The sequence below is a fragment of the Amborella trichopoda genome, chromosome 3 (genome assembly GCF_054954075.1).
Source record: "Amborella trichopoda isolate Santa Cruz 75 chromosome 3, AtrichopodaSantaCruz75HAP2 v2.0, whole genome shotgun sequence".
Lineage (NCBI taxonomy): Eukaryota > Viridiplantae > Streptophyta > Magnoliopsida > Amborellales > Amborellaceae > Amborella > Amborella trichopoda.
The window spans coordinates 54339961-54364185 of record NC_142338.1 but is presented as its reverse complement, the minus strand read 5'-3'; the positions used below and the strand labels follow the sequence as shown (position 1 = coordinate 54364185).

Below are 24225 nucleotides of genomic sequence, written 5' to 3'. Positions count from 1 at the left end.
TATAACCAGCTCTTGGTCTAGAGGGCAAGCTCTCTACATGCCTTCATGTACATAATAATCCATATGCATCTAGAGAATGGCTTGGGCCTTGGCAATAGGATTGTTGAGCTCTATGGGAAGGTCTCTGACTCCATTCTCACCAAATGGCAAAAGTTCAAATCCCCACTGACATACCACTTTTTCACATTAAAAAATAATTCAAACATGTCAAGAAACATGATTGTATTTGATCTTGATTGAGCAACTAGGAGAATAGTTTAAAATAATCCATACGCATCTAGAAATGTGGTTGTGTTTGATCTTGATCGAGCAAATAGGAGAATAGACAACATTATCACATGCTGGTGCCAACTATATTTGTTTGGTCATAGGTGATACTTCAAGTGGTTGTGTTTGATCTTAATCAAGCAACTAGGATAACAGATAACATTATCACATGCTAATACCAACTGTATTTGTTTGGTCATAAGTAACACTTCAAATTTAATTGCGACTTTGAGGTTGCTCTCCACTTCATCCTAAAACTTTAAAGGTGAAACTCCCAGAAGGACTTATCTATAATTAGTCTGCAAAACTCCCATCGTATTTATATAATAGCTAGCTTTAAGCAACATATTAAAGTGCTCATGAGCCTACATCTAAACTTTTAGCTTTTCAAAATTAGCATCTTCCTGATCATAATGGCCATTATAATGTTAAACGGATCTGTTAAAAATAATTGTTGCCAAATAACAGGCGATATTTCAAAAAAAACAGCAAGCACCATTATAACTGTCATATAAGTAACGCTCCTTACTCCTGAGCCCTTATCACTATCACAGGTTATAATGAATTTAAAACATTGTCAGATTTATCTTTTCTTTTTTTTTTTCTTTAGAAATCCCAGAATTGAAGTCTCGTACGTGCTTCCAATTGAAGAGATGAGGCAACAAGCGAAAGATATTTTGTATTGATAAATTACAGGTTGTAACAAATATAATAGATACAAAATGCAAATGCATATATCATTTGCCTTTCCATACAAATTTTAATTGTTCATCTCATTTGCTATGTATAAGTGACAAAGAGAAACCCATCACTTCTCATTGTTCTATATTTGTGACAAAACGAGGTAGCCATGCATGACAGAAGCCTATCACTTCCAAATCTTTACATGCTTGTCATGACTAGCAGAAGCCACCGTGCCCGTCACATTAGATGCCGCCAATGCCGCAACCAAACCTTCATGTGCTGGAACGGTCATACACTTTCCCTCAGACATGTCCCACAGTTCCAAGGACTGCACAAAGAAAGAGAAGAAAATACAGTCAGTCATATTGCAAAGCAAACTACGGATCTGACTTGAATGGAGAAAAAAAAAAATTGAGTATGCTATGTGCCATTATCAATGGGCCGTAATGGAAACCGCAGGTCACAGGGGTGATCACTGCACATTAGTTTGACACATGGTGATGAAGAGTTAGAACCACCACCTCTCTCTAATACCAGCCGACACTTCAATGGATGGTCATGACCCTCTTGACCAAGGGCTTTTCTGTAGTTCATTGGATTATAGTATCCAAAAAGAAAGGGAGTATGCCCCAGTCTAAACAACAATGGCACACACAACTCCAAGCTACAAAAACCTTCCTTGTCCATTTGGATATTAACATTACCCAAGTGAATATCCCTGCAGGCATATGCTCCAGTAGTTGATCTCCAGCCATTGGTCGGTAGGCAAGGATGGTGAACTTATTGAGGAGCATACACCATAACCAGTTGGACTATGGGATACTTTTACTGAAATAGAAATGGGGTTTAAACATGCAGTATGACCCAGATCTAACTTACCTGATAACATCCAACTACCAGCAGTGATGGATATATAGGATGGAATACACATGAATGGAACTTATTGCCGTGACAGCTTAGCTCATGCACACATTCACCTCTGCTTCTACCACCAACAGCCCAAACCCTAACAGAGTCCTCGCTTGCTGATGCTACATAATCCCCGGATTGATCCCAACAAAGAGAATGAACAGGTTTTGAATGCCCCTGCATTTTGACAAGAAATGCAACAAAGTCAAATTTTTTAAGGAAGAGCTTTTTCTGTAAGTATATGAATATGGGGAATGAAATCTTGTAAAAGATGAATGATTTGAAATAAGACACCCAGAAGATGAATCTCACAATTCTCACCTGTAAAGAGTGGCAACAGACTTGGCTTTCAACATCGAGTATTGACACAACATTCTCAGCAGCAGCTGCGAGCAACCTCCCAACATGTGGCTGAAACCTCATCTGACTTACGCCACCCTAAGGGAGAAATTAAGAATGGAGGTTTATGAATTCGTATGGTCATGCTCTCTCTCTCTCTCTCTCTCTCTCTCTCTCTCTCTCTCTCTCTCTCTCTCACACACACACACACACACACACACACACAAAGTAGCCATACCTTAAATTGCCTAGTGCATATCCCTTTCGTGATGCTCCAATAACGGATTTCACCATCACCATCACATGAACAGATGAGATCCTCATTGTTTGGATGGAAATCAAGAGACATCACTGAAGCAATATGTCCGGTAAAAGTGCGCAGAGAATAGCTTGGCTGCATAGCATTTGAGATAACCAACACCATCATACTTCATTTATGAATGCAAGTTATACCTTGTACTGTTGAGTCTCATTCTTTTTGCATCAGTAATCATCATTTCAATGAATGATGACCCGATGAACTAACATTTGTGCATGGTCCATTGGATTATTCTATATTTATCCACTATAGAAACTTTGGTTAAAAAACTAGCCTTGTGCTTAGATAATCCAACAAAAGTAAATGAGACAAGAAGGGAGAAACTTCGCTTACATTGTCTACATCCCAGACCCTGACTGTTCTGTCGAAGGATGAGGTAGCCAACCGGTTAGTGGAGCTAAAGCGCACATCAGTAATCAACAAGGAATGCTCTTCCAAAGAACTCTTGGGTTTGAAAGTGTCCGTGTTCCACAACACAGCCTGCAATAGTCATCAAATTCAAGCACCAAACCTACTGCCATAAAGGTCAATCACTTTATTTTCATAATGGAAACCCTTGCACCCATATCCACCAACGTTTTCTTAAAACTAAACCACCAGAATATAAAACCCTTGGAAACCCCATTAAACTTACCTTCTTCTCATGCCCGGCACTTGCAAGTAGTTTTCCATCTGGTGAGAAATGGCAACAGACAACTTTGGAGGTACTTGCCGGGATAGAAGCAATCATGTTGAAGCTAATTCCTATCAAAAAGTGCTTAGAGATCAGTTAAAATAAGTCCAAACATCTAACTTTCCAAGAGAAACATATACATGAAAAAATGAAAAGCTTTTTTTTCTTTTTTTTTTAAGCAGGACACAAGGGAAGCCCTTTTTTCGTTAAGCAGGATACAATAAAAATGCAACATGTTTTAATTATAAAAAAATACATCAAATTTTATTGGGGAGTGATTTCAAGCAATGGTTGTATAGTAAGATAATGAAACAATCTTCAAAACCATATTATGGCTCTTTGTGTGACCCAAATTTTAAAATATGAACTCTTTTCATTCTAATGAACAATCACAAAAAAAGAAAAATTTGAAAACACAACCTAGAAAGTGTTTTTTAGCCCAATTAACATAGGCCATCCATTTTGGTGAGATACTTAGATCTAGGCCATAGAAGGATCTTTTTTCTTTCCAAATATTTTAGATAACTTTATTATCATTTGATTAACAACGTTAAAAAGAAAGAAATTATTTTGAATTCATAAAGGCCCAGATTCTGAAATTCACCAAATGGATGGTCTAGATTCATTGTTGGAGGCGACTCATTTTGACCATATATAGGGTCAAATTTTTATTTTTATTTTCTGAGATTGATCATTGAGATAAAGAGAGTGTGCAAAATTTTGGGTCTTACAAATACCACAAACATGCCTTTCTAGAAGTGTGGTTTTATTATATTATAATAGCATGGTGACATGATATCATTTCTCAATTTTATTTGATGGTCAACATAATGAATGAGACTGCAAATATGGAAATGTACATACCATTACTCTTGCTGGTATCTGTATTTCGTCCAACAGGATCTCTAGGATCAGCATCATCATGAGAAAGAAAGGAATCCACATTATCATCCAGAGATCCATCTCCTTCAATTCTATCGATATCTACCTGCAAATCAATGCTGCCATCACACATTGAGACCTGATGAAATTATGCAACCGGAGATACAAATTATACAACTTGGGGGGTCTGCCACATGATACTTTTGAATCAACAGAAATACAATACTATGATCCAATGGATCATGCAAAACCACCATCCATTAGGGGCCATCACCGTCCAATAAAAAGATGCATGGTGAGAAAGAGAGAGAAAGGAGCTAGAATGGAATGAGAACCCTCGCTGGCTCCTACCAAATCGGTATCACTATCCATCGTTGTGGACAGTGATGAGCCCCAAGGCACTAAGTGGATTATGGTATAATTTAGATGACTAATACAATATATTAGCAGGGAACTCACTAGATGATTAGAAGAGGAAGTAAGAGTTCCACATCCATCAGAACCAAACAAAATCAAATTCTTGGATGCAGGCATGGGGATTGCATCCCCTGATGTATGGATAGATGGTGTAGATGGTGCTGAACTTGGGGAAGGCCCTGCAGTGTTTCCTGTTCCAGAGCTATTTGCAGGACCACAAGTTGATACAGTCTGTTTTCTTTTTCTTCCACTTTGATTCTTTGAACCCATCTATTCCAATTATCGGGAAAAACAAACACAGAGAGACAAGTTTGCACTGATTACTACTCCACTAAAAGTTATATTTACAAACCTAGAGATGCCCGGGCCTTTTTCTTTGTAAGTAGCTAAGACCCAATTAATACCGCAACAAGCATTTGACATGCGACTATTGATTTTCTACTAAAGTAGAGATCTTTTTTTTTTCATTTTTGGTCGGAGAAGTACCTGATCATTCCCACGGAAAGAGTTTGACAAATTGCCATCCTCAAAACTGCCAACAATTTTTTCATATTGATGTAGAGGAGGTACTGAATTCTGAGACTGGTTACTCAATGGTGCCTGATGTTGGAGCGGTCGTTGCTGATTGTTGCTTTGCTGTTGCTGGAGCTCAAACTGAGCCATCTTTAACTAGACAAAGAATACATGATGGTGCGACAGAGACCATGTCAGATAGGTCAAAACCTAACTACCATCAACTCTAGCTGAACCACGTCATTTGACACAATAAACATGATACCAAATCATTAAACCTTCATCAGCACATCATTTTGTTGCAATTGGTATTGTTTATCAATAACTTGCATAAAAGAAACAATACGATGTAATGTGTAAAATGCATTTTGGAGAAAAATTCCTTTTTCAAATTATTCTACGTTGATATCTTTAAAAATGCATGCCCCCTCCCCCCCCCCATTCTCTCTAGACCTTCTGTTTAATAATTGACTATTCATTCTTTTGAAGTTTGAACCATTTGAACCAATGCTTTTTTTATTGTCCATTCATCATCCCCAGATAAATTGTTTTGATCATTGACATCCATGCATTGACGAGTGTTTTTTATTGCTGACAACTATTTCATCAACTTTAGAAACTTATCTTCAAATTCATAAGCACCTAGATCAGTATTTTTTCTAAAAAGCCATTGGCAGCTCCACTTATAACTGTGCACTATTTCTTATTAACATAAGACTTGCAAATTCCTACAGGCAAAACCTATACTTGTCCTATTTACATGTTTGAGAAATTGGACCATAGACATATCCTGATGCTCAAGAACCCTATGATTCCAACTACACACCTACGAGCTGCAATTCTCCAGACCTATAGAAAGTGACATACTTAGTCTTTACATGTAAGAAAATTCTTATGAACAAAGGAAGTTGTAAATTCAATTCTAAGAGGCTACATACCAAATAGACCCAAATATGAAAATTAAAGGCATGCATGTTTACAACTAAAGAGAGCACCACAACCATTAGCTTCAAGTGAAACGAAGTATATAGCAACCCACACCTTGATGAGCATATCTGCATCTCCTCTAGGTAAAACAGGTGATCCACCTTGTATCAGGGATCCAATGTTCGGCATCATGTCCCCTACAGAGTTGGATAAACCATCTTTTCCAGAAGAGCAGGTTCTAGCACTGAGAAGCATTCTTAGTTTTTGGCTATCAACTTCTGCAGCAGAAGCAGAGTTCAGGTTTGACTGGGCCTGAGCATGCAAGAGAAGTTGTTGATGTTGAGGGGTAAGCATTTGAAGTGTTTGGTATTGTTGTTGTGACTGTACAAATGACTTTTGTGCTTGCAAAAGGCTCGGCCTAAGCTGATCGAGGCCCTGTTGGAAAAACATAATAACGACATTACTGTTTTCTTTCTTCACAAGACAAAAGCATGTCATGTATTGACACAGTTGGAAATTTACCGGCAACTAATAACCGATAAAATCCACCGTATTTTAGAGAGAAATAAAAACCGAGAAAGAAATCGCAAGAAAATAGCAAACGTAAAAACCGATAAAGAAACCGTAAGAAAATAGAAAATGTGCAGATCCGAGTCCTCCGCTACGTGCCCACAATCACAAGAGAAGAAGAAAAGAATAAACCCACTAGTAAGGTTTCTCTCTCTCTCTCTCTCTCACTCTCTCTCTCTCTCTAACCTTTTACACCTACTGTAAAAGAACGTCTAAGTTTCATTTTCATCTAAAAAAAATCCCTCTTTTACAATATTACATCTCTTTCTTTTAAACTCTACCTTTCTTCCCTTTTCAAGATGAGCACGTCACCAAAAGTTACCTCAACTCTACTTTCCTAAGAAAATACTAACCACTAAAATAGGACTCAACCTTCCTAACTCATATAAAAAAAAGGAACTCTATCAATTAAACAAAAAAACCCATACTAATCCTATTTCTAAAAATTAACCCCAATAAAAAAATAAAAAATCTATCCACATCTCTAAAAATAAAATTAGTAAAAATGAAATTAAATTTTTGTAGCAACCAAATCTTGATCTGCTTCATTCTCCCCTGGTTGAATAAAACTCATTGTTGAGTTTTAAAATGTGCTAAGATCTGGTTGAAGAAAACTCATCCTCGAGTAAAATGCACTTAGATGAAATGCGTATTAGTCATGCATCCTTCTTCAACCCGAATATTGCAAACACGATCCTAAGACCTATGGTTTATTGCTCTAATCAAAACATAAACGACTTCGTATTGAACAGGATAAGCCCTCGAGAAAAAGGTTGTTGTATGTCGATAGAGTCTAGTCAGCCACATTAACTTGCAGAAATTGTTCAAACTTTAACTTTAGGGCACACGTATGCATCTTTAAGATGAGCAATGAATTCAATGGTTGAAATAATTTCACCTATTGATTCTCCTTTGAGGCCTTCCTCTTTTTTTCCATCAAGAGTCTCCATAGGCTCGATCTCCTCTGGATTTAGGTCAATATCTTGCTTCTCCATCTCTCCATTGATGAGAAAGTTAGATATTCTTACTGCCTTAAGGCTAATTTCCTTCTTTTCATCTTGCTCTTCATCAAATATAGGACTTTCATCAAAAATAGGGTCACACGTGACATCAAGGAATGATGATTCCAATTGACGATCCAAACTGATTTGTTCTTCACCTTCAACTGGTTCTTCGTCAAACTTAGTAGATCAACTTTAATGTTGAAATCACACGATGTACATTCCCAAACATTAGGCTCTCAATGCAAAGCATGTGCATAGATCGGGTTCTCGAAAGTAGCTTTCGACTCACTATCGTCATCAGTGTGTTGGGGCTAGATTTTGCGCCAAGCTCTAGGTCAACTCCTCTACTTGCCTTCTCAATTTGTTTATCTCTATATATCAAAGGTCCCTCTCTCGTTGGATTGGCTCATTCCCGACACCCAGCCATAGGCCATGTCCACGAGCCATAATGCTTATTGACGAACACTAAGATCCACAAGAATCGACTGATGCTCTGATACCACTTAACGCTATTGGAAATTTATCGACAACCAATAACCGGCAAAATCCACCAGGTTTTAGAGAAAAATAAAAACCGAGAAGGATAGCAAACGTGTGGATCCGAGTCCTCTGCTACGTACCCACAAGCACAAGAGAAGAAAAGAATAAACCCACAAGGTCTCTCTCTCTCTCTCTCTCTCTCTCTCTCTCTCTCTCTCTCTCTCTCTCTCTCTCTCTCTCTCTCTCTCTCTCTCTCTCTCTTGCCTTTTACACTTACTGTAAAAGAACGTCTAAGTTTCATTCACGTCTAAAAAAAATGCCCCTTTTAAAATATCGTATCTCTTCCTTTTAAACTCTACCTTTTCTTCCCTTTTCAAGATGAGCACATCACCAAAAGTTACCTCATCTCCTTAAAGAAAAGCATCCTACCTTAACTATTGTACTAATCTCTTTTTGTTTTTAAAACAAGATTCCGAAAAAAAAAGGGAAGGACTCTACTTTCTTAAGAAAATACCGACTACTAAAATAGGACTCAACCTTTCTAAGCCAACTCATAAAAAACGAACTTATCCCAACTCATATAAAAAAAGGGACTTTATCAATTAAACCAAAAATCTCATACTAATCCTATTGCTAAAAATTACCCCTAATAAAAAAAAGTAAAAAGCCTACCCGCATCTCTAAAAATAAAATTAAAATTTTGTAGCAACCAAATCTTGATCTGCATCATGTATGCATGTTTTATGAATTAATATACGAGCATTCAGTTATAGGCCTTTACTGAACTAATAAGCAGTAAATTATCTCAAGCCAGTGCTCATCAATGGAAGCAAATCAAAAGTTATGAGAACATAAACCAGAACACAATAAAAGTAGCCCAAAAATAAGAATATATACATAACCATGTGCTTCTGAGCTTCGGTGAATTGCATGTACTTTTCCATCCAAGCTACATGGCACTGTGACAAGCTAAATTTAGCATGGACACCCAAACAATGTGGCATTCAAACTTTAAAATGTGCAGTGGGTAACATTAGACATCGAATGGAGTTAGAAATTAGTGAAATGGACCTGAAAAAGATGTCACCACTAGTTATAGAAATTACTTTTGATGGGGGACAAAGCTGTTGGTAGCCAGTGGGGGTTAATCATCACTTCACAATACTTCTTGTAACGTAGATGTGTCTAAAAACATGTAGCAGGATATAATGAAGGCCTTCCTAATCATTGAGATACTATGACTTGTCAAAAAGAATTAAAATATTCCCATGCAAGTACGGGAACCTAAAAATTCCAAACATAACACGATTGAGATGCCACAAACATCATTTGCACAGCTCTTCCGGCTTATTTCTACTTGCATGGAATTCTTTCCATAAGAAAGTTCATAATGAACATCAACACTCTTTGGGGTCCAAGTAGAGACACAAGGAGAATACAGAATCCTTCAAAGCTCAATGCTATTCCTTCGACATCACATATGGGCAATGGAGAGAAAATACATGCCAAATCATCAAACCAGAAAATATTAAAGCAATCAAATGCACAGAACTAGGCAAGAAACAGTTATAGCAAAGCACAAACAAGAGACAAACAAATATACCTAAATACTTCAATTATGTTAAAATCTTTTGTTATCTAAGGTTTGGACCTAAGTGTCCAAGATCTATTTGTATGGGCAGTTTTATTTATATCAGTTTCTATTTTTAATAAAATATAAGGCTGAGAGGTGCATGGATGTTTGTGAGACCTCATGGCACTCTTGATCTGTCAAAGTATCCGAAGGGGGAAATTGAAGTACTGGACTAAGGATAAACCTACTAAATATGATAGTAGACATGAAGAGTGAATGAGGGAGAATTACATAATCATGACTTGGTGTAGTATAGAACCCCAAATAAGTGCCTATGTGATGTTCATTGATACACCTAAAGAAATCTGGGATGCTTTGAAAGAAAAATATTCCTCAAATTAAATATGAAGAGTGGATGAGAGAGAATTACATAATCATGACTTAGTTGTGTAGTATGGAACCTCAAATAAGTGCCTATGTGATGTTCATTGATACACCTAAAGAAATCTGGGATGCTTTGAAAGAAACATATTCCTCAAATAAAAATATCTCAAAATGTTTCAATTGCAAGAGGGGAATAAGAGAGTGAGTGAGCGAGTATCATAGTACTCTCAAGGGCACGGTGGGAAGAGTTAAATCTATATCAACCTATATCTAGTGATGTGGAATTATAGAAGAGGCGGCATGAAGAATTTAGGGTTGCCAAATTTTTATCTGGCCTTAATTTTGAGTACCATTATGCATGTGGAAAGATCTTGGCAAGCAGTAAACTCCTCTCTCACACTAATGTTTACTCAAGCATTCAATGTGTTAATATATCTGCTTCTCCCTCTCCTTCTGACTCAAGTTTTCATGATGGTTCAGCATTGAATACAGTTCTAGGCGAGGTCATGGAGGCAGAGGTCGGGAACATGGTCATGACTCAAGAAAAGACCGAGGTAGAGGTGATGATGGCAGGGTTGAGGAACTCATAATTGTTTGCATTGTAGGAGTACAAATCATATGGTTGATAAATGTTGGGACAAGGTTGGTAAGCCTGCTTGGGCAAACCAAGTTACACATCTGAGAGTGATTGTTATTTAAATGGACTCAGCGACCATCAGCAACAGTCAGATTCTGTTGGTAACTATGTTGTGCTTTTCAAAGAAGAATATAACAAAAATCTGAGAGTTATTGTTATTTAAATGGACACAGCGACCGTCCGAAACAGTCAGATTATGTTGGTGACTATGTTGTGCGTTTCAAAGAATATAACAAACTTGTTAAACAACTACATTAGTATATGCTTCCCCCTTCTTGTTTTACTGAAACCCTTGCCAATTCAGGTACTTATGTGTTGTGCTCCTTACCTCTCATAAACCTGCTCCTTGGGTTATTGACTCAAAAGCCTCTGATCACATGACTGATGAGTACTTTCCTTTGTAGCTCTATATAAGTGTATTTCTAATTCCTCTATTCTGCTGAATCGTTGTCCAATGTGTCACGGCAGTGTACAATTATGTCTATTTGCCTTTCTCTGTCATCTGTACTATATGTTCCAAAGTTCCCTTTCAGTTAATTATTTATGAGCAAATTAACCAAATCTCTTCATTGATCTGTAACCTTTTATCTTCTTCTTGTGTCTTTCCTGATCTAAGGACAAAGAGGACGATTGGTGGCAGTTACGAGTTAGGTGGCCTGTACTATTTGGATCATAACCTCATTGGTGCTGCTCCTCACTCTGCTATTTCTCCTTATGGAATTGTGGGCCACGTCATCCCTCTCAATAACTTGAAGTTGTTAGTCCCTACTTCATAGTCTGTGGTTACTGTAGAATGTGAAGCTTGTCAGTTAGGAAAGCATCATAGCGTGTCATCTCGTTCTAGAGTTGATAAATGGAGACTTATTCCATTTACAATGGTTCACTCTGAAACATGGGGCCCAGCTAGAGTACAAAGTTTGTCTGGTAATAGGTATTTTGTAACTTTCGTGGATGATTACTTACGTATGCTATTGTTTATATTTAATAAAAGAGAGATGAGATTTTCTCTATTTTTAAATTATTTCACAAGGAGATCCATACTCAATTCAATAACAATGTGTGTATTTTACGTTATGATAATGGTAAAGAGGATCTTTCTAGAGAATTTCAAAATTATTTGCTCAAAATGGAATTTTCCACCAAACTTCTTGTGCGCATACTCCTCGATAGAATGGGGTCACTAAAAGAAAAAAATCAACAATTACCTGAAGTAGTCACTCTCTGCTCATTAATAGGCATAATCCAAAGGTTTATTGGGGAGATGCCTCATTGACTGCGTGCTATTTAATTAATTGTATGTGCTCTTCAGTCATAATGGAAAAATACCACACTTGGTTCCCTTTCTTGAAGCTCTGTTGTTTGTTGTTCCCCCTAGAGTGTTTGGGTGTGTTTGTTTTGTCCCTGGTTAGGTATGTAAAGAAGTGGCTATGTGGAATTTAAGGGGGTAAAATAAAAAAAATTCTCCTTTCTTTTATCAATGTCTGAATTCCACTAACAATTGCCACAAAACATTATTGTAAATAAGAAATAAAACCCTAAATACAACCTATGATCTCTACTTTTACTATCAAATAGATTAAACACAATCTAGGAATGAAAAACAAGCATTGACTATAAATTTTACTACAAATAATGTTCCTGAAAATTCAAATAAACAAGTAAAAAATGACTGAAAAATAAAACAAAATATCCAGGAAGACTTACTTGAATGTACCTAGAGTCACCCCCTAGAACTTAGTGCACCCCACAACAAATTTCCTGACTGATGGCACACTCTGATCCTATTGGCCCAGTTGAATTTTCCGTTGAATTTTCTGAGTTGGGAAGCTCCCTAAAGCAATGCCTCACAGATCTAGGGTTTTGAGAGCATAAACAAGATTAGAGTTTCTGGACCCTTTTTTAGACTTCTCTAGGGCATGCCTTGCAAAGCACCACCCATGGTCTTACTATGGGCTCAAGGCACCCCTCCCTGTTATCTTTGGGTCGCATGCCACCCCTCGCAGCCTAGGGTGGTGATTGCCAACCTTCGGTGACTAGAGCGGAGAGAGTTAGAGTAGGGCATGGAGGAGAGAGAAGGAAGAGAAAGAGAGAGAGAGAGAGAGAGAGGGGCTAGAATGTGGTGTTGAGAATGAGGGGGCTCCCCACCTTATATAGGCATTTTTTGGTATTTGAATCCTTATATAAGCCTTAAGGGCCCTAGGTATGCCTATCCGAATAATGACTCATCGTGACCAATAGGATTTGAGGAAATTTATAGGGTAAGGGATGCTTAAATTTAAGTCATCCATCCCATGAATCAGCCATCATGATTAGGGAGGAACCTAAGAACCTTATCCCCTGAGTCTTTGATACATATTCACTTCTAGTCGAAAATAAAATATTATTAACTCCCATAAAATAAGAACATAATATTCTTTTTTCAAGGATTTCCTTATTTTTGAAATAAAAATAAAAGAAGAGCTGAGGAGGGTGTACCACCTCGGTGTGAGATGTGGGCCCCATGGGCTCCATACCCCACCCATGTGGGTATGTGTTTCGGGTGATCTTAAGGTGAATGCAGGAACAAGTGCATAAAACAATTCAAGAGAACTTCAAACAACATTCTGGTAGGGTATATCCATTTACAAAGGTTTTTTTTATTTCTGGGTTAATTCTAAGGTACCCGTGGACACCCTGTTAATTACAATTACTATCTCATACAATGAAGAAGCCAAAAACCTTTGTTTGATCTACCAAGAGTGGATTTGATACAAGATGTGTCCTTTGCATACGAAGGGTCTTCTATGCTCTCACACTACTGTCTATATTCTTTTGTGCAGTGTATCTTTTTCAGTCCTCTTCTGTGTTATAGTTTTGAATGCTTGCTTATAGTCTCGTTTAAAAGCCATTAAACAATATTGTTTGACAGTTACGACCATTTCCAACAGTTTCGGTGAAATGCATGTAGTGATCCGCATGTCCAGTAGTTGAAGCAACACTTGGTTCTGCACAACTATCTCGTTTTTAAGTGGAATTTCGAAGGTTTGTCCCCTCTTGAACGTGTGCCATATCATACAACACGCTAGAAGGATAATGCTTTTGTCAAGAGTGACTTAAGGGATATGGCTTATATTTCTATTTTGCTCCTCCGGTAAGTATAAGATTAATTCATCTGAAACATGTTCACATATTCCAGTCCTCATGATTTTGGGAGAAAGAACAAATGGGTATTTTTGTCAATAACAAATCTTGAGATGAAAGAAAAGATTTGTATATTCCATGCCCTGGAGCACATAAAAATAAACATTTTAATGTGTGTATATTTGGTATGGGAATGCACCAGAGGCATAAAATAGACATTCTAAGGAGTGAATATTTTTTATATAGCCTTAATTTAATACCGGCTCTTTGTAAAAATGCCTATTGAATTTGATTTATGCAAGTTCAACACTTAGTCTGAGTCTAGGCTTATTATGCTTGACACTTAGTCTGAATCTAGGCTTATTATGCTTGACACTTAGTCTGAATTTAGGCTTATTATGCTTGACCTAAATAAGAAAGGGGTGTGGTTTGTATAAGGTTGCGACCTTAAACAATCCAAATAAAGTGCACCTCAAAATTTTATTATAAGATGTAATCTTGGTGTCAAAAATTCTTGGGATGGTCTTATAATCCATTGTCATCTCTAATTATGAATTTTTAAAATGCAGCATGGTTCAAATCAAGTAGACATGGAAATCTTGAAAATAGACAGTCTAGATAATGTGTTGCAAGACGAACTATTTTTGGGACTCAAAATCGTTATTTTTTCACATATTCATACATCATGATGTCAAGATGATCAATTAGAGTGCTTCCAATACCAAAACAACCTTTTCCAATAGATTTTGAGGTGCACCTTAATTCTACATTTTAGGGTTGCAACCTTATACAAACTTTTTCCAATAAGAAATTGTCTTTCTCAAGGATGTATAATGATAAAGTTTAGGCTATATCAAATATATACCCAAACGGCATGGAACAGATGTGGGGCTGGATCCCAGGGCCCCACATGTGTACCTATTAGCTCTCCATTAAATGGAAATTTCCAAATGCCCTTTTAAGTGATTTTACTACTGAAAATGATTTTAAAAATTTCGAAACAATTTATAAACATCTCTGACCTTAAAAAAAGATATCTAGAAGTAGATTGGTACCAATGGGTCAAGATAAGTGATTGTCAAGGCACTCCACCCAACCCAGTAACCATGGTACTCGACTATCTTCTCAAACTGACCCAAAGAGACCCATGACCCATATTCTTATTCTGGGGCTCAAAATCCGCTCATCAAAATTGGTCAAAAAATAGGGGAACCATGGTCGCAGAAAGTAGAATACAGGCTCCCCCTTTAAGAACAAGTCACATGCACATATCACTATAGTGTAAGGGAGACTCTCTATGCACATATATATGCAACCTTTTTAAAAGGTTGCTTCCTAGTAATGCAACTATCATGTGTACATATCGTACAGAAGTTTGTTGAAGATTTAGCCCTCGCTCTCACAGACCTACATCCGCACACAGTAGACCACGAAGTTCTTCTGGCCTACAAACCATCCATGGGCATCTCTCCAACCTCAACATGGAATCACCCTCTGAAAACCCTCCCCAAGAGTAAGTAAAACATGACCAGGCCCATAGCCCTCCCAAGCCTAGGTAAGTCAACCAATGCACACACTTCCACTGAAGTAGATAATCCATTATAACGCTTATTTACATTCTCTCACGGCCTGTAAAGGCCACAAAACCCAACAAGGTATTGGTAAGGTGTCTTTCTCCGCTGTTAGAAAGGTTATCATTGTTATCATCCTAGTTTAAAAATAGAATATGTTTGTGTTAATGTTACATCTTTTTAAAATACTCCTTATTTTTCAGAAGAGTCATGTGCTTGATATAAATATTTTTTATCCTACTTCTGAAGAAGTCTTAAAGTCCTTACATTCTATGATTCATCTTCCTATTCTTGTTGATATTTCTTCTTCACCCTTGTTGCTTAACTCCAATGAACCTAGTATATCTACACGTCGAGATGTTTCTCATTAGCAGCCCATAAAGGTTACACTAGAAGAAAAATGCAAGGTGGACATCCCCAACCAACTCAACCAGCCTCTCAATCATCATCTTTGTCTACTAATCCACTACCTTCTTGTGATGATGATGTAGCTATTGCCATCCGTAAAGGTATCAGGTCTTGTACTCAACCATTGTTTGAAAATTCGTCCGCCCGACCACCTAGTCACGTACTAGGCGGGCTCCCTAGGTAGGCATGCATCAACGAGCCCGCCTTGGGAACTCACGAAGTTTTGTTACCCCACAATCCAATTGCACATTTTGTGACCTTCTACATCATATCAAAGTTTTTGTTAGCCCTTTCATCTATTTCTATTCCTTAGACCTATCGGGAAGCACTTTCTCATACTAGGTAGAAGGCAATGGAAAAGGAGATGGATGCTCTTCATTCAAATAATCCATGGGAATTCACCAAGTTACCAGCTGAAAAAGGACTGTTGGGTATCGATGGGTTTATACAGTCAAATATCAACGTGATGGAATTATAGAAAGATTAAAGGCCAAATTGGTAGCTAAGGGATACACACAAACATTTGGCATTGACAACTCTCAAACATTTCCTCTTGTTGCTAAACTTAATCGATTTTCAAGTGGTTATATTTGTGGCCGCCAACAAGGGACGGCTGTTGTGGCAACTTGATGTCAAGAATGCTTTCCTCCATGGTGATTTATAAGAAGAGGTGTACATACGAATTTTCCTTGGAACTTTGGGGAAAAGTACTAAATTTATTTGGGATCAGCTGGGCTATCCCACCCTCGGTCAAGGATCTTATTTCTTTGGACCTGGATTCTGGATGGCCCAAAGCTGGGAGAATCTTGTGGAGGGCAGTGGTGGCAGCAATCATCTGGTCCATTTGGATCGAAAGAAACTCTAGAATCTTTCGTGGAAGTAAACTCCCTCACCTGGCCATTTTCGATCGAGCATTATCCTCGGTCACATTTTGGGAATCCAACCACAAGACCTTTGCGGGGATTCCAGGGAGTTTCTTCCTCCCCCAATGGCTCAACCTCCTTTATCTTCGACTGCAATCAGTCACAAGGCCCAACAACTGGCAGCATCCTCCTCAAAGAACTATCAAGTTGAACTTTGATGGGTTTTCCTTAGGCAATCTGAGCTTAGCGGGAGCAGGTGGTATCTATCGAGACCATGCAAGTTGTGCCCTACTTGAATGTTCAGAATACATAGGTACCAAGGACTCCACTCAGGCCGAAAGTATGGCCCTGTTAATAGCACTGAGATCCTTTAACCTGTCATGGGGTTCTCACCTCATAGTCGAGGGGGATGCCTCTAACGTGATCTCCATCGAGCATTATCCTCGGTCACATTTTGGGCATCCAACCACAAGACCTTTGCGGGGATTCCAGGGAGTTTCTTCCTCCCCCAATGGTTCAACCTCCTTTATCTTCAGCCGCAATTAGTCACAAGGTCCAACAACTGGCATCCTCCTCCTCAAGGAACTATCAAGTTGAACTTTGATGGGTTTTCCTTAGGCAATCCGAGCCCAACGGGAGCAGGTCGTATCTATCAAGACCATGCAAGTTCTGCCCTACTTGAATGTTAAAAATACATAGGTACCAAGGACTCCACTCAGGCCAAAAGTATGGCCCTGTTAATAGCGTTGAGATCCTTTAACCCATCATGGGGTTCTCACCTTATAGTCGAGGGGGATTCCTCTAACATGATCTCTTGGGCTAGCGGTTCAACCCCTCCACCTTGGCACCTTATTCCTATCTTTGACGAGATACAGTTAATTTGCAGGGGTATGAACGCATACTTGGAGGATGTCCAACGCCTACGCAGATCGACTGGTGAAAGAAGGGGCTAGAAGACAGGGGCCCCCTTTTGATGCTAGACTGGGGGTTGTCTGACAGTTTGCCTAGACAGTAGTCCTTCCGTGCACAGGAACTTATTTTTTGAAAGCTTATTGCCAATCAATGTAAAAGGGCGAATCTATAAGCCCTCTTTTTTGGCTTTTCTTTACTTCTTAGTTTGTTGTATCCGTATATTGTTGTATTATCTTTGTTGATATTTGTCCTCTCATTTTTTACCGTGTCCCCGCCTGTGGGTGACTACGGAACTATGTTCTTGTAATTTATTTCTCTTTTAATACAAGTTAATCTTTCCTCAAAAAAAAGTGTGAAAGTTGAAGAAAGTCATTTATGGCCTGAAACAGTCCCCATGAGCATGGTTTGAAATGTTCAGTGAAGTTCTTATAGCATATGGATTTCGACGCAGTCATGCATATCATTCAATGTTTATTTGGAAACAGGACTCTAGTATAGCTGTTTTAGTTGTATATGTTGATGACATTGTTGTTACTCGCAATAATCAAGAAGGAATCAGTCATTTGAAGAGACATCTAAAACAATATGTTCAAACTAAGGATTTAGGGCAGCTAAGGTATTTTCTAGGAATTGAAGTGGCCAGATCAACGCATGGCACTAGTTTGCCTCAAATAAAATGTGACCGATTTGTTGACGAAAACTTGGGTCTAGATCAGTGGATACTTCTCTGGTTTCAAATACAAAATTACTGGCTAATTAGGGGCGGGCTTGTTCGAGGATCCAGGAAGGCACAAAAAAATGGTAGGCATAATTTATTTGACCATCATCAGGCCTAATATTGCTTTTGCAATAAGTGTTGTGTCAATTTATGCATGCTCTGAGGATTCCTCACTAGGATGTTGTTGGTAGAATTTTTAGGTATCTGAAGGGAGTCTGAAAATCATTACTCATTTATTGTGCAATTGTTTCACACATTGCACAGGTTATGTCAAAATAATGATAACCTAATCCAAGAGTATCTTAAAATGTATAGCAAGTAAAAGTGAAAAAACAATAATAACAAAGCTCCTCCAAAATGCACATATCAAAAGAAAATATCTAATACGTAAACGAACCCATAGATACAGACTCAACTAAGGCAACAAAAACTTTTAAAGGCTCATCAATAAGCACAGTCAAGCTCAAATACCATGTTATTGGATGTCATGACAACACACCAATGAGTAATGACAGATAGATTATAAGAAAAATCTTTTCCTTTACAGAAAGAATGATATATGAAATCTTACAAAGCAAAGAACTGATGTCACTTCAGTAATGGGGATAGATTTTCGAGTGTGTACCACATCTAGCGTTTGACCCATCAAGAATTTGTAGGGGATTCCATACGATTAGAACCTAAAATGGTGATGATAATTTACTGACCAGCAGTTGCCACAACCTAAAACTTGTCCTAACATGCTTCTCTTTCTTGTTTTTAATAGAAAATCTGCTTCATTTTTTTTTCGTTAATTGGATATTTCCAAAGGGACGCATCACAAAATGAAGGTGGCAGAAACTACATTTTTTTTTTTTTTGGTTACACATGATCTAGTGCGAATGGAAATCCAAGATATAGAAAGTGATGCACTCCATTCTGCCAAATAAAGCAATAGTAAAGGATAACATTTAGACAAGCACAATCTTCCGACAATTCCTTAAGCATACTTTTTATGACTGTTTTTCATACATTATATAATGACAGTGTATAAATTGAGTTTTTTTGAGAGAGAGAAGGTTTTTCCTCCATATTAGTATCATATAAGAAATTGACTTCAGTTGCCAGGATTTAGACATTCATAAGAAATTGACTTAGTTGCTAGGATTTAGTCTTTGAATGTCTACTTCATAAGCACATCCCTAGACACATAATGAGTGTGAATCCACAACAAGAGGTGATAGAGCACGCCCCCACAATGATGAACACATTGTTGCATAATAAATTTAACTCCAATCACTTGCGAATCCAGCAGGCCTATGAGAAGAATACTTGCGTAGTATAATATCATTCCATGTGACCAATACAACCCGTTGTGCAATTATGCCAAGCGAATGAAGACAACTGAATTAATCATTCATCCTTAAAAAAAAAACGAAAAAAAAAAAAGAATAATTACCTAATCATAATTAAAAAACTTATGCATATCTCAAGAATATGAAGAGAAAAAATATAACTTCAACTGGTAGCTATAGCAAGAACTTCCTACCTATTGTACTTTTTAACGTGTGTGTGTGTGTGTTTATGAGATTACAATTACCAATAAAAAAAGTTGTGGTGAAGAACTTACTGTGAGAGGCCAACCCTTCAAAGGCAAGTTGCTACCACCTTGATTAGAGCCTGTGAAGAAAGATGTTTGGTATATCATTGCAGCTAAAATGTGTTTTTCCTTTAATAGAGCGTTTTGTTTATATTATTAAGAAGTACACTTCCTTCTAGATACTCTTAAGGACCCGGATAACATAGCATTAGTCAAGACTTTGAACTAGGATCTCAACTGACTTGGAAGATGGAAATTGAAATGACCAGCTTTGGTTCCAGACTAAACTAAGCATGAGTTCTTGAGGCTCCAAAGTGTTGAAAACCTTATTAATGGACTTACAAGGGAAATTCCCAGTAAAATATTGGATAAAGGCTCCTCTCTCCATTATGAAGATTGTGACATATCCAGAATAACACTAAACATACAGATTGCAATTATGGACAAGCATACCCAATGACCAGAGAGATAAAGAGTAACAATAAACACACATCTTCAAATGACCTGTACCTGGAGCACCAAATGCTAAACCTTCAGAACTTCCAACTCTTGAATGCAATACAATACCCATGTCACTTTTCATATCCTGTTTCAGTAACACCGAACACTCAGCTTACAAGGTTGCACCAGAAGAAATAAATAACGCAACAATGAAAGATGTGATATAAAGACCTGTTGGGACCCTGAAAGCTGCTGGTTACGAGCTTGAACTTGCTGAAGAGTTCCGGACATGTTACAAGTACTTCCATGTAAGACTTGACTGGAAAAGGGGGGCAAATCGATTCAGTTGTTGGCCCGAGAAAAACTGTGCCATAAATACTCAGACTTGCAAGCAAATTTCCATCATTCAGAGTGTAGATGCAAGGAAGGGGAGTATAGATGCAAGTAAGTGGTGAATTATCAGTTTATCACATGATATAATAACATAATCCTGTGTCAAAATAAGAACCTCAAGCTCTAGAACAAAAGCCTCAAAACGAAACAAAAATATAATGATTCTACATTCATGACCAAAATAAGAATCCCTATACATCAATAGACTAAAAAAATACGGAAATAAGTACCCTGAAGTTTGGGAAGCTGCTCCAGCTGGTTTCAGTGCCAAAGCTTGGTTAGAATCCAACTGAGGGCTCACACCATCACTAAATTCTCTCTATAACCCAAAGGATTATCATAGAAATTAGCAGACAAATCAATCTAACATCCAATAACCAGAAGGAATCAGAAAGGAGATGAAAAAAATGTTGAGTTTGGGGCCAATTACCTTGATGGGCAGTGCATCATCCATAGCATCCCTGTGATGAGGAGACCTAAGGCCCTCCTGGTAAAGCTTTGTAGCCATGGCATTGGCCATACCCTGACTTTGCCTTACTATATTCTCACTACCCGTATAACCATTTGCATTAGCATTCGGAAGGTTTACGCCATCTCTCCTCTGTTGCTGTTGTACTTGTCTCTGTAACATTTGAAGCTGCTGCATCTGCACCTGCTGAGGTTGCTGAAGCTGGGGCTGCTGCTCCCGACCTCTACTAATTTGCGCCTAAATTGAAACCCAAAAACCACGAGAGAGAAAGCAAGTGTATGTAGTGAGAGAATGCATATGATAGTAATGAGAGCAACAAGAGAATAGGAAGTTATCTATTAGACAAATTACACCGTAGCAAATGGAGAAAAGTAGTGTCATCTATTAGACAAAACCAAGTTGGGGCATTGAGATCATATAAACAATGAAATACATTGAAAACCCACCTCTGAAAAAGTAATGAGAGAGGCAGAAACAAAAGAACCATGATGTTATTATTCAAAGAAACCAGAGTGTAGTAGAATATGAAAACAAAGTACAGAGAAACGCGCAGGAAACCCACCTCTGAATAAGTGGTGGAAGCATCAGAGGAATGGTGTTTATCGTTGTTAGTTCGGGCAATGAAAATGTCCCAGAACACAGACCACCATTCGAAGAGGAAACCACCAGGTGCATCAATGGCTGCAAAATCCAAAAGCTCAACACTTTCATCCATAAACGAATTACACCAGAGAAAACAACCAAACAACACAATGGCAATAAGAGTGGGAGGAGGAATCCAATAGAATCATTTTACATAGAGAAAGAGAGAAGATTAGTTCATGGGGTTGTAAAAGCAGTGGAGAGAGAGAGAGAGGACTAATATCAAAAGGGTCAGAAGATAGAGAGAGAGATAGAAATCAGAAGCGTCTGAATACAGTGAGGGAAAAGAGAGAGAGAGAGAGAGAGAGAAAAAGAGATAGAAATATTACCAACAGGGTCTGAAGAGACCTTTCCTTCAGCCTGAAAGGCCTTGGCGGACGCCTGCAGATTCTTCTTCACTAGGTAGTCGTAAATGTAAACGTCAAGCCTGCACCCAATGTAGAACTCTCAAACAAAAAACAAAGAGAGAGAGAGAGAGGCGACATAAACATGAGAGACGAACAGGGAGTTTCCATTCCAGGGAGAACAGGGAGTTTTGCAGTAACTCCTCCTAGAGAGAGAGAGAGATAACAGAGGACTGGAACAATGGGTTTACATTCCATGAGCCTAGAGAGAGAGGAGAGAAGAATGGGGAGTTCATTCAATCTGCGTAGAGAGAGAAAGCATAAACAGGAGAGGGACACAGGGAGTTTACAAGCACCAAGACTAGAGAAAGAGATATACATTTTATCAGCCTCCCAGTTGGGCTGAGACATGGCTCTCCAGAAAATCAATCCAAAATTGTTGTGAGGAGAGGGGAGAAGAAACACTGTGCCAAACAACTGTTCATGTAGCCCAAATAACACTCCTACGCTGCTACTCTCTGCGCCTTCAATAAAATCGACGCTCTACGTACGATGAGTGAGTGATGCAAGAGAGAGATGATGATGAGAGAGTACTTCAAAGAATTTCATGAAAAACAATAAGGGAAAAGTTCAGGGAATGATGCTAAAAATCCTGCAAAAATATGCTTTTTAGATTACCTTACCCCATCCATAACTTTTCGCATTTATTTTTCTCAAAAATCACATTTATAATTAATACCGCTGACTCTAAAAGTTTGCATTTTTTTTTTCAACAAAAATATCTGCCCCTCCACATTACAAATCATTTTCGGATTTCAATAAAAAAGACGTTATAACGTCGGATTGTTAAGTCTGATGTACTTCAAAAACGTCGGATTGTTCAGTCTGATGTACTTCAAAACGACAGACTGCCTCTACAAAATTTCAGACTGCCATATCAAATCGTCGGACCGAACCGTAACTTCAAAATACGATGCCATAACTTCCAAATTTCAGACCACCCATTCTAACCAAAAAAATTAATTGCCCAACCGCCACTATGAAATGCCGGACTGCCCTCTCTAACAAAAATAATTTGTTATAAGAGGATAGGGTGTAACGTTAAAAAGTACATCTTAAGGGTTTCAAGAATTTTTTCAAAAATTTATATAAAGCCGAGGCTCTAATCTATCAAATTTGAACCTACCTCGAGAATTTTAAGAGGTTGTTTTTCATGCTCAAGTATCTTTAAATTGATCATCTCTACATCAAGATGCATAGACATAAAAAAAACTTAGATTTCAGGTTTTGAAAATAGGGTATTTTATAATGTATTTTTGGACTGTCAATTTTCAAGCTTTTATAAATCTTTCTATTATTTTTAAAACTTTAAATTTTTTAATAAAAATAAAAATAAAAAATATATTTTACGACTGTCACAAAGATTTTCAATATTAAAATTATATTTTTCGATACTATTTAAAAGTTTGCTCTAACGTGATTGTTTAGAGCCTAGGCTCTATACAGACCGCACCCAAAAAATAGAGGAGTGATTTTCCAAAGGTGGGAAGAAAGCGTTGCACGCGTCCCCACCAACAAAAAGCTGCTCTCTCTTTCATTCTCTCTGACGGAAACACTACTCTACCAACTGTCCTTTCCCTCCCGGTTCTATCCCCAAAATGCCCCCACTTTCAACGGAGACTCATAGCCAAAACACGCAATCCCTCCCTGCCTATTTTGGTCATGTAACATGATCTTCTGCTCCTGCGGGAGTAAATTGTTCATCACTTCCTAGGGTATACTTTTTTAGCACATAAACTATGTTTTCTCGGGAGCATAGTTTACTTCAATAATTTAAAACACATCTCGTGTGATTCAGATGGAGCATCTAAAAATCCGATCTATATCGATGAATCGACGGTCCAGATCACTGGTTTACTATATGAAAAAAATAATAAACTAAAAAAAAAACACGTGAAAAAATGTGAGCCTTGCCAAAAACCGGTCCGAATCACTGTATTACTATATAGAATCATTGTTTTATTGTGCTGAACAACCTGTTCGCTCCTGGACTTGGTCTTTTTTTTATAAAATGGATCGGTGGCCCCAATTGGGCATCCCAAAAATCAGTTTAGATTGGTGAATCAGCAATCCAAATCGTCATTTTATTGTTTAGAAAAAACAATGAACCGATGAAAAAACACGTGA

The 24225-nt window shown here is 37.9% G+C and overlaps 1 protein-coding gene across 4 annotated transcripts; it reads right to left on the bottom strand.

The window, feature by feature from the left end:
* Positions 1-921: 921 nt before the first annotated feature.
* LOC18429378 (transcriptional corepressor LEUNIG) lies at positions 922-22559 on the bottom strand. 4 transcript variants are annotated; one of them, XM_006838664.4, is made up of 18 exons: positions 22418-22559; positions 22024-22121; positions 21615-21733; positions 21014-21289; positions 20814-20902; positions 20422-20509; positions 20260-20335; positions 19780-19829; positions 6045-6365; positions 4977-5159; positions 4533-4760; positions 4056-4179; positions 3153-3262; positions 2852-2998; positions 2438-2593; positions 2182-2298; positions 1831-2037; positions 922-1279 (listed from the first exon to the last, which is right to left on the bottom strand). In XM_006838664.4, exons 1-18 carry the CDS (start codon positions 22447-22449, stop codon positions 1136-1138), a joined length of 2565 nt encoding a protein of 854 aa, XP_006838727.1. In that variant the 5' UTR covers positions 22450-22559; the 3' UTR covers positions 922-1135. The 4 variants fall into 4 exon arrangements, with proteins under 4 accessions (XP_006838727.1, XP_088717532.1, XP_011621570.1 ...); XM_088861406.1 differs by having other exon boundaries at positions 4977-5153; XM_011623268.3 differs by lacking the exon at positions 4533-4760.
* Between the last annotated feature and the right edge of the window lie 1666 nt (positions 22560-24225).

Excerpts from the sequence above, each read along its gene's own strand:
- LOC18429378 (XM_006838664.4), bottom strand. The coding sequence starts at position 22,449 with ATGTCTCAGCCCAACTGGGAGGCTGATAAAAT. Across the intron at positions 20,510-20,813 it reads GCAGCTTCCCAAACTTCAGG|TCAAGTCTTACATGGAAGTA; the intron begins GTACTTATTTCC and ends CCCCTTTTCCAG. Across the intron at positions 2,594-2,851 it reads GGGTCTGGGATGTAGACAAT|CCAAGCTATTCTCTGCGCAC; the intron begins GTAAGCGAAGTT and ends AATGCTATGCAG.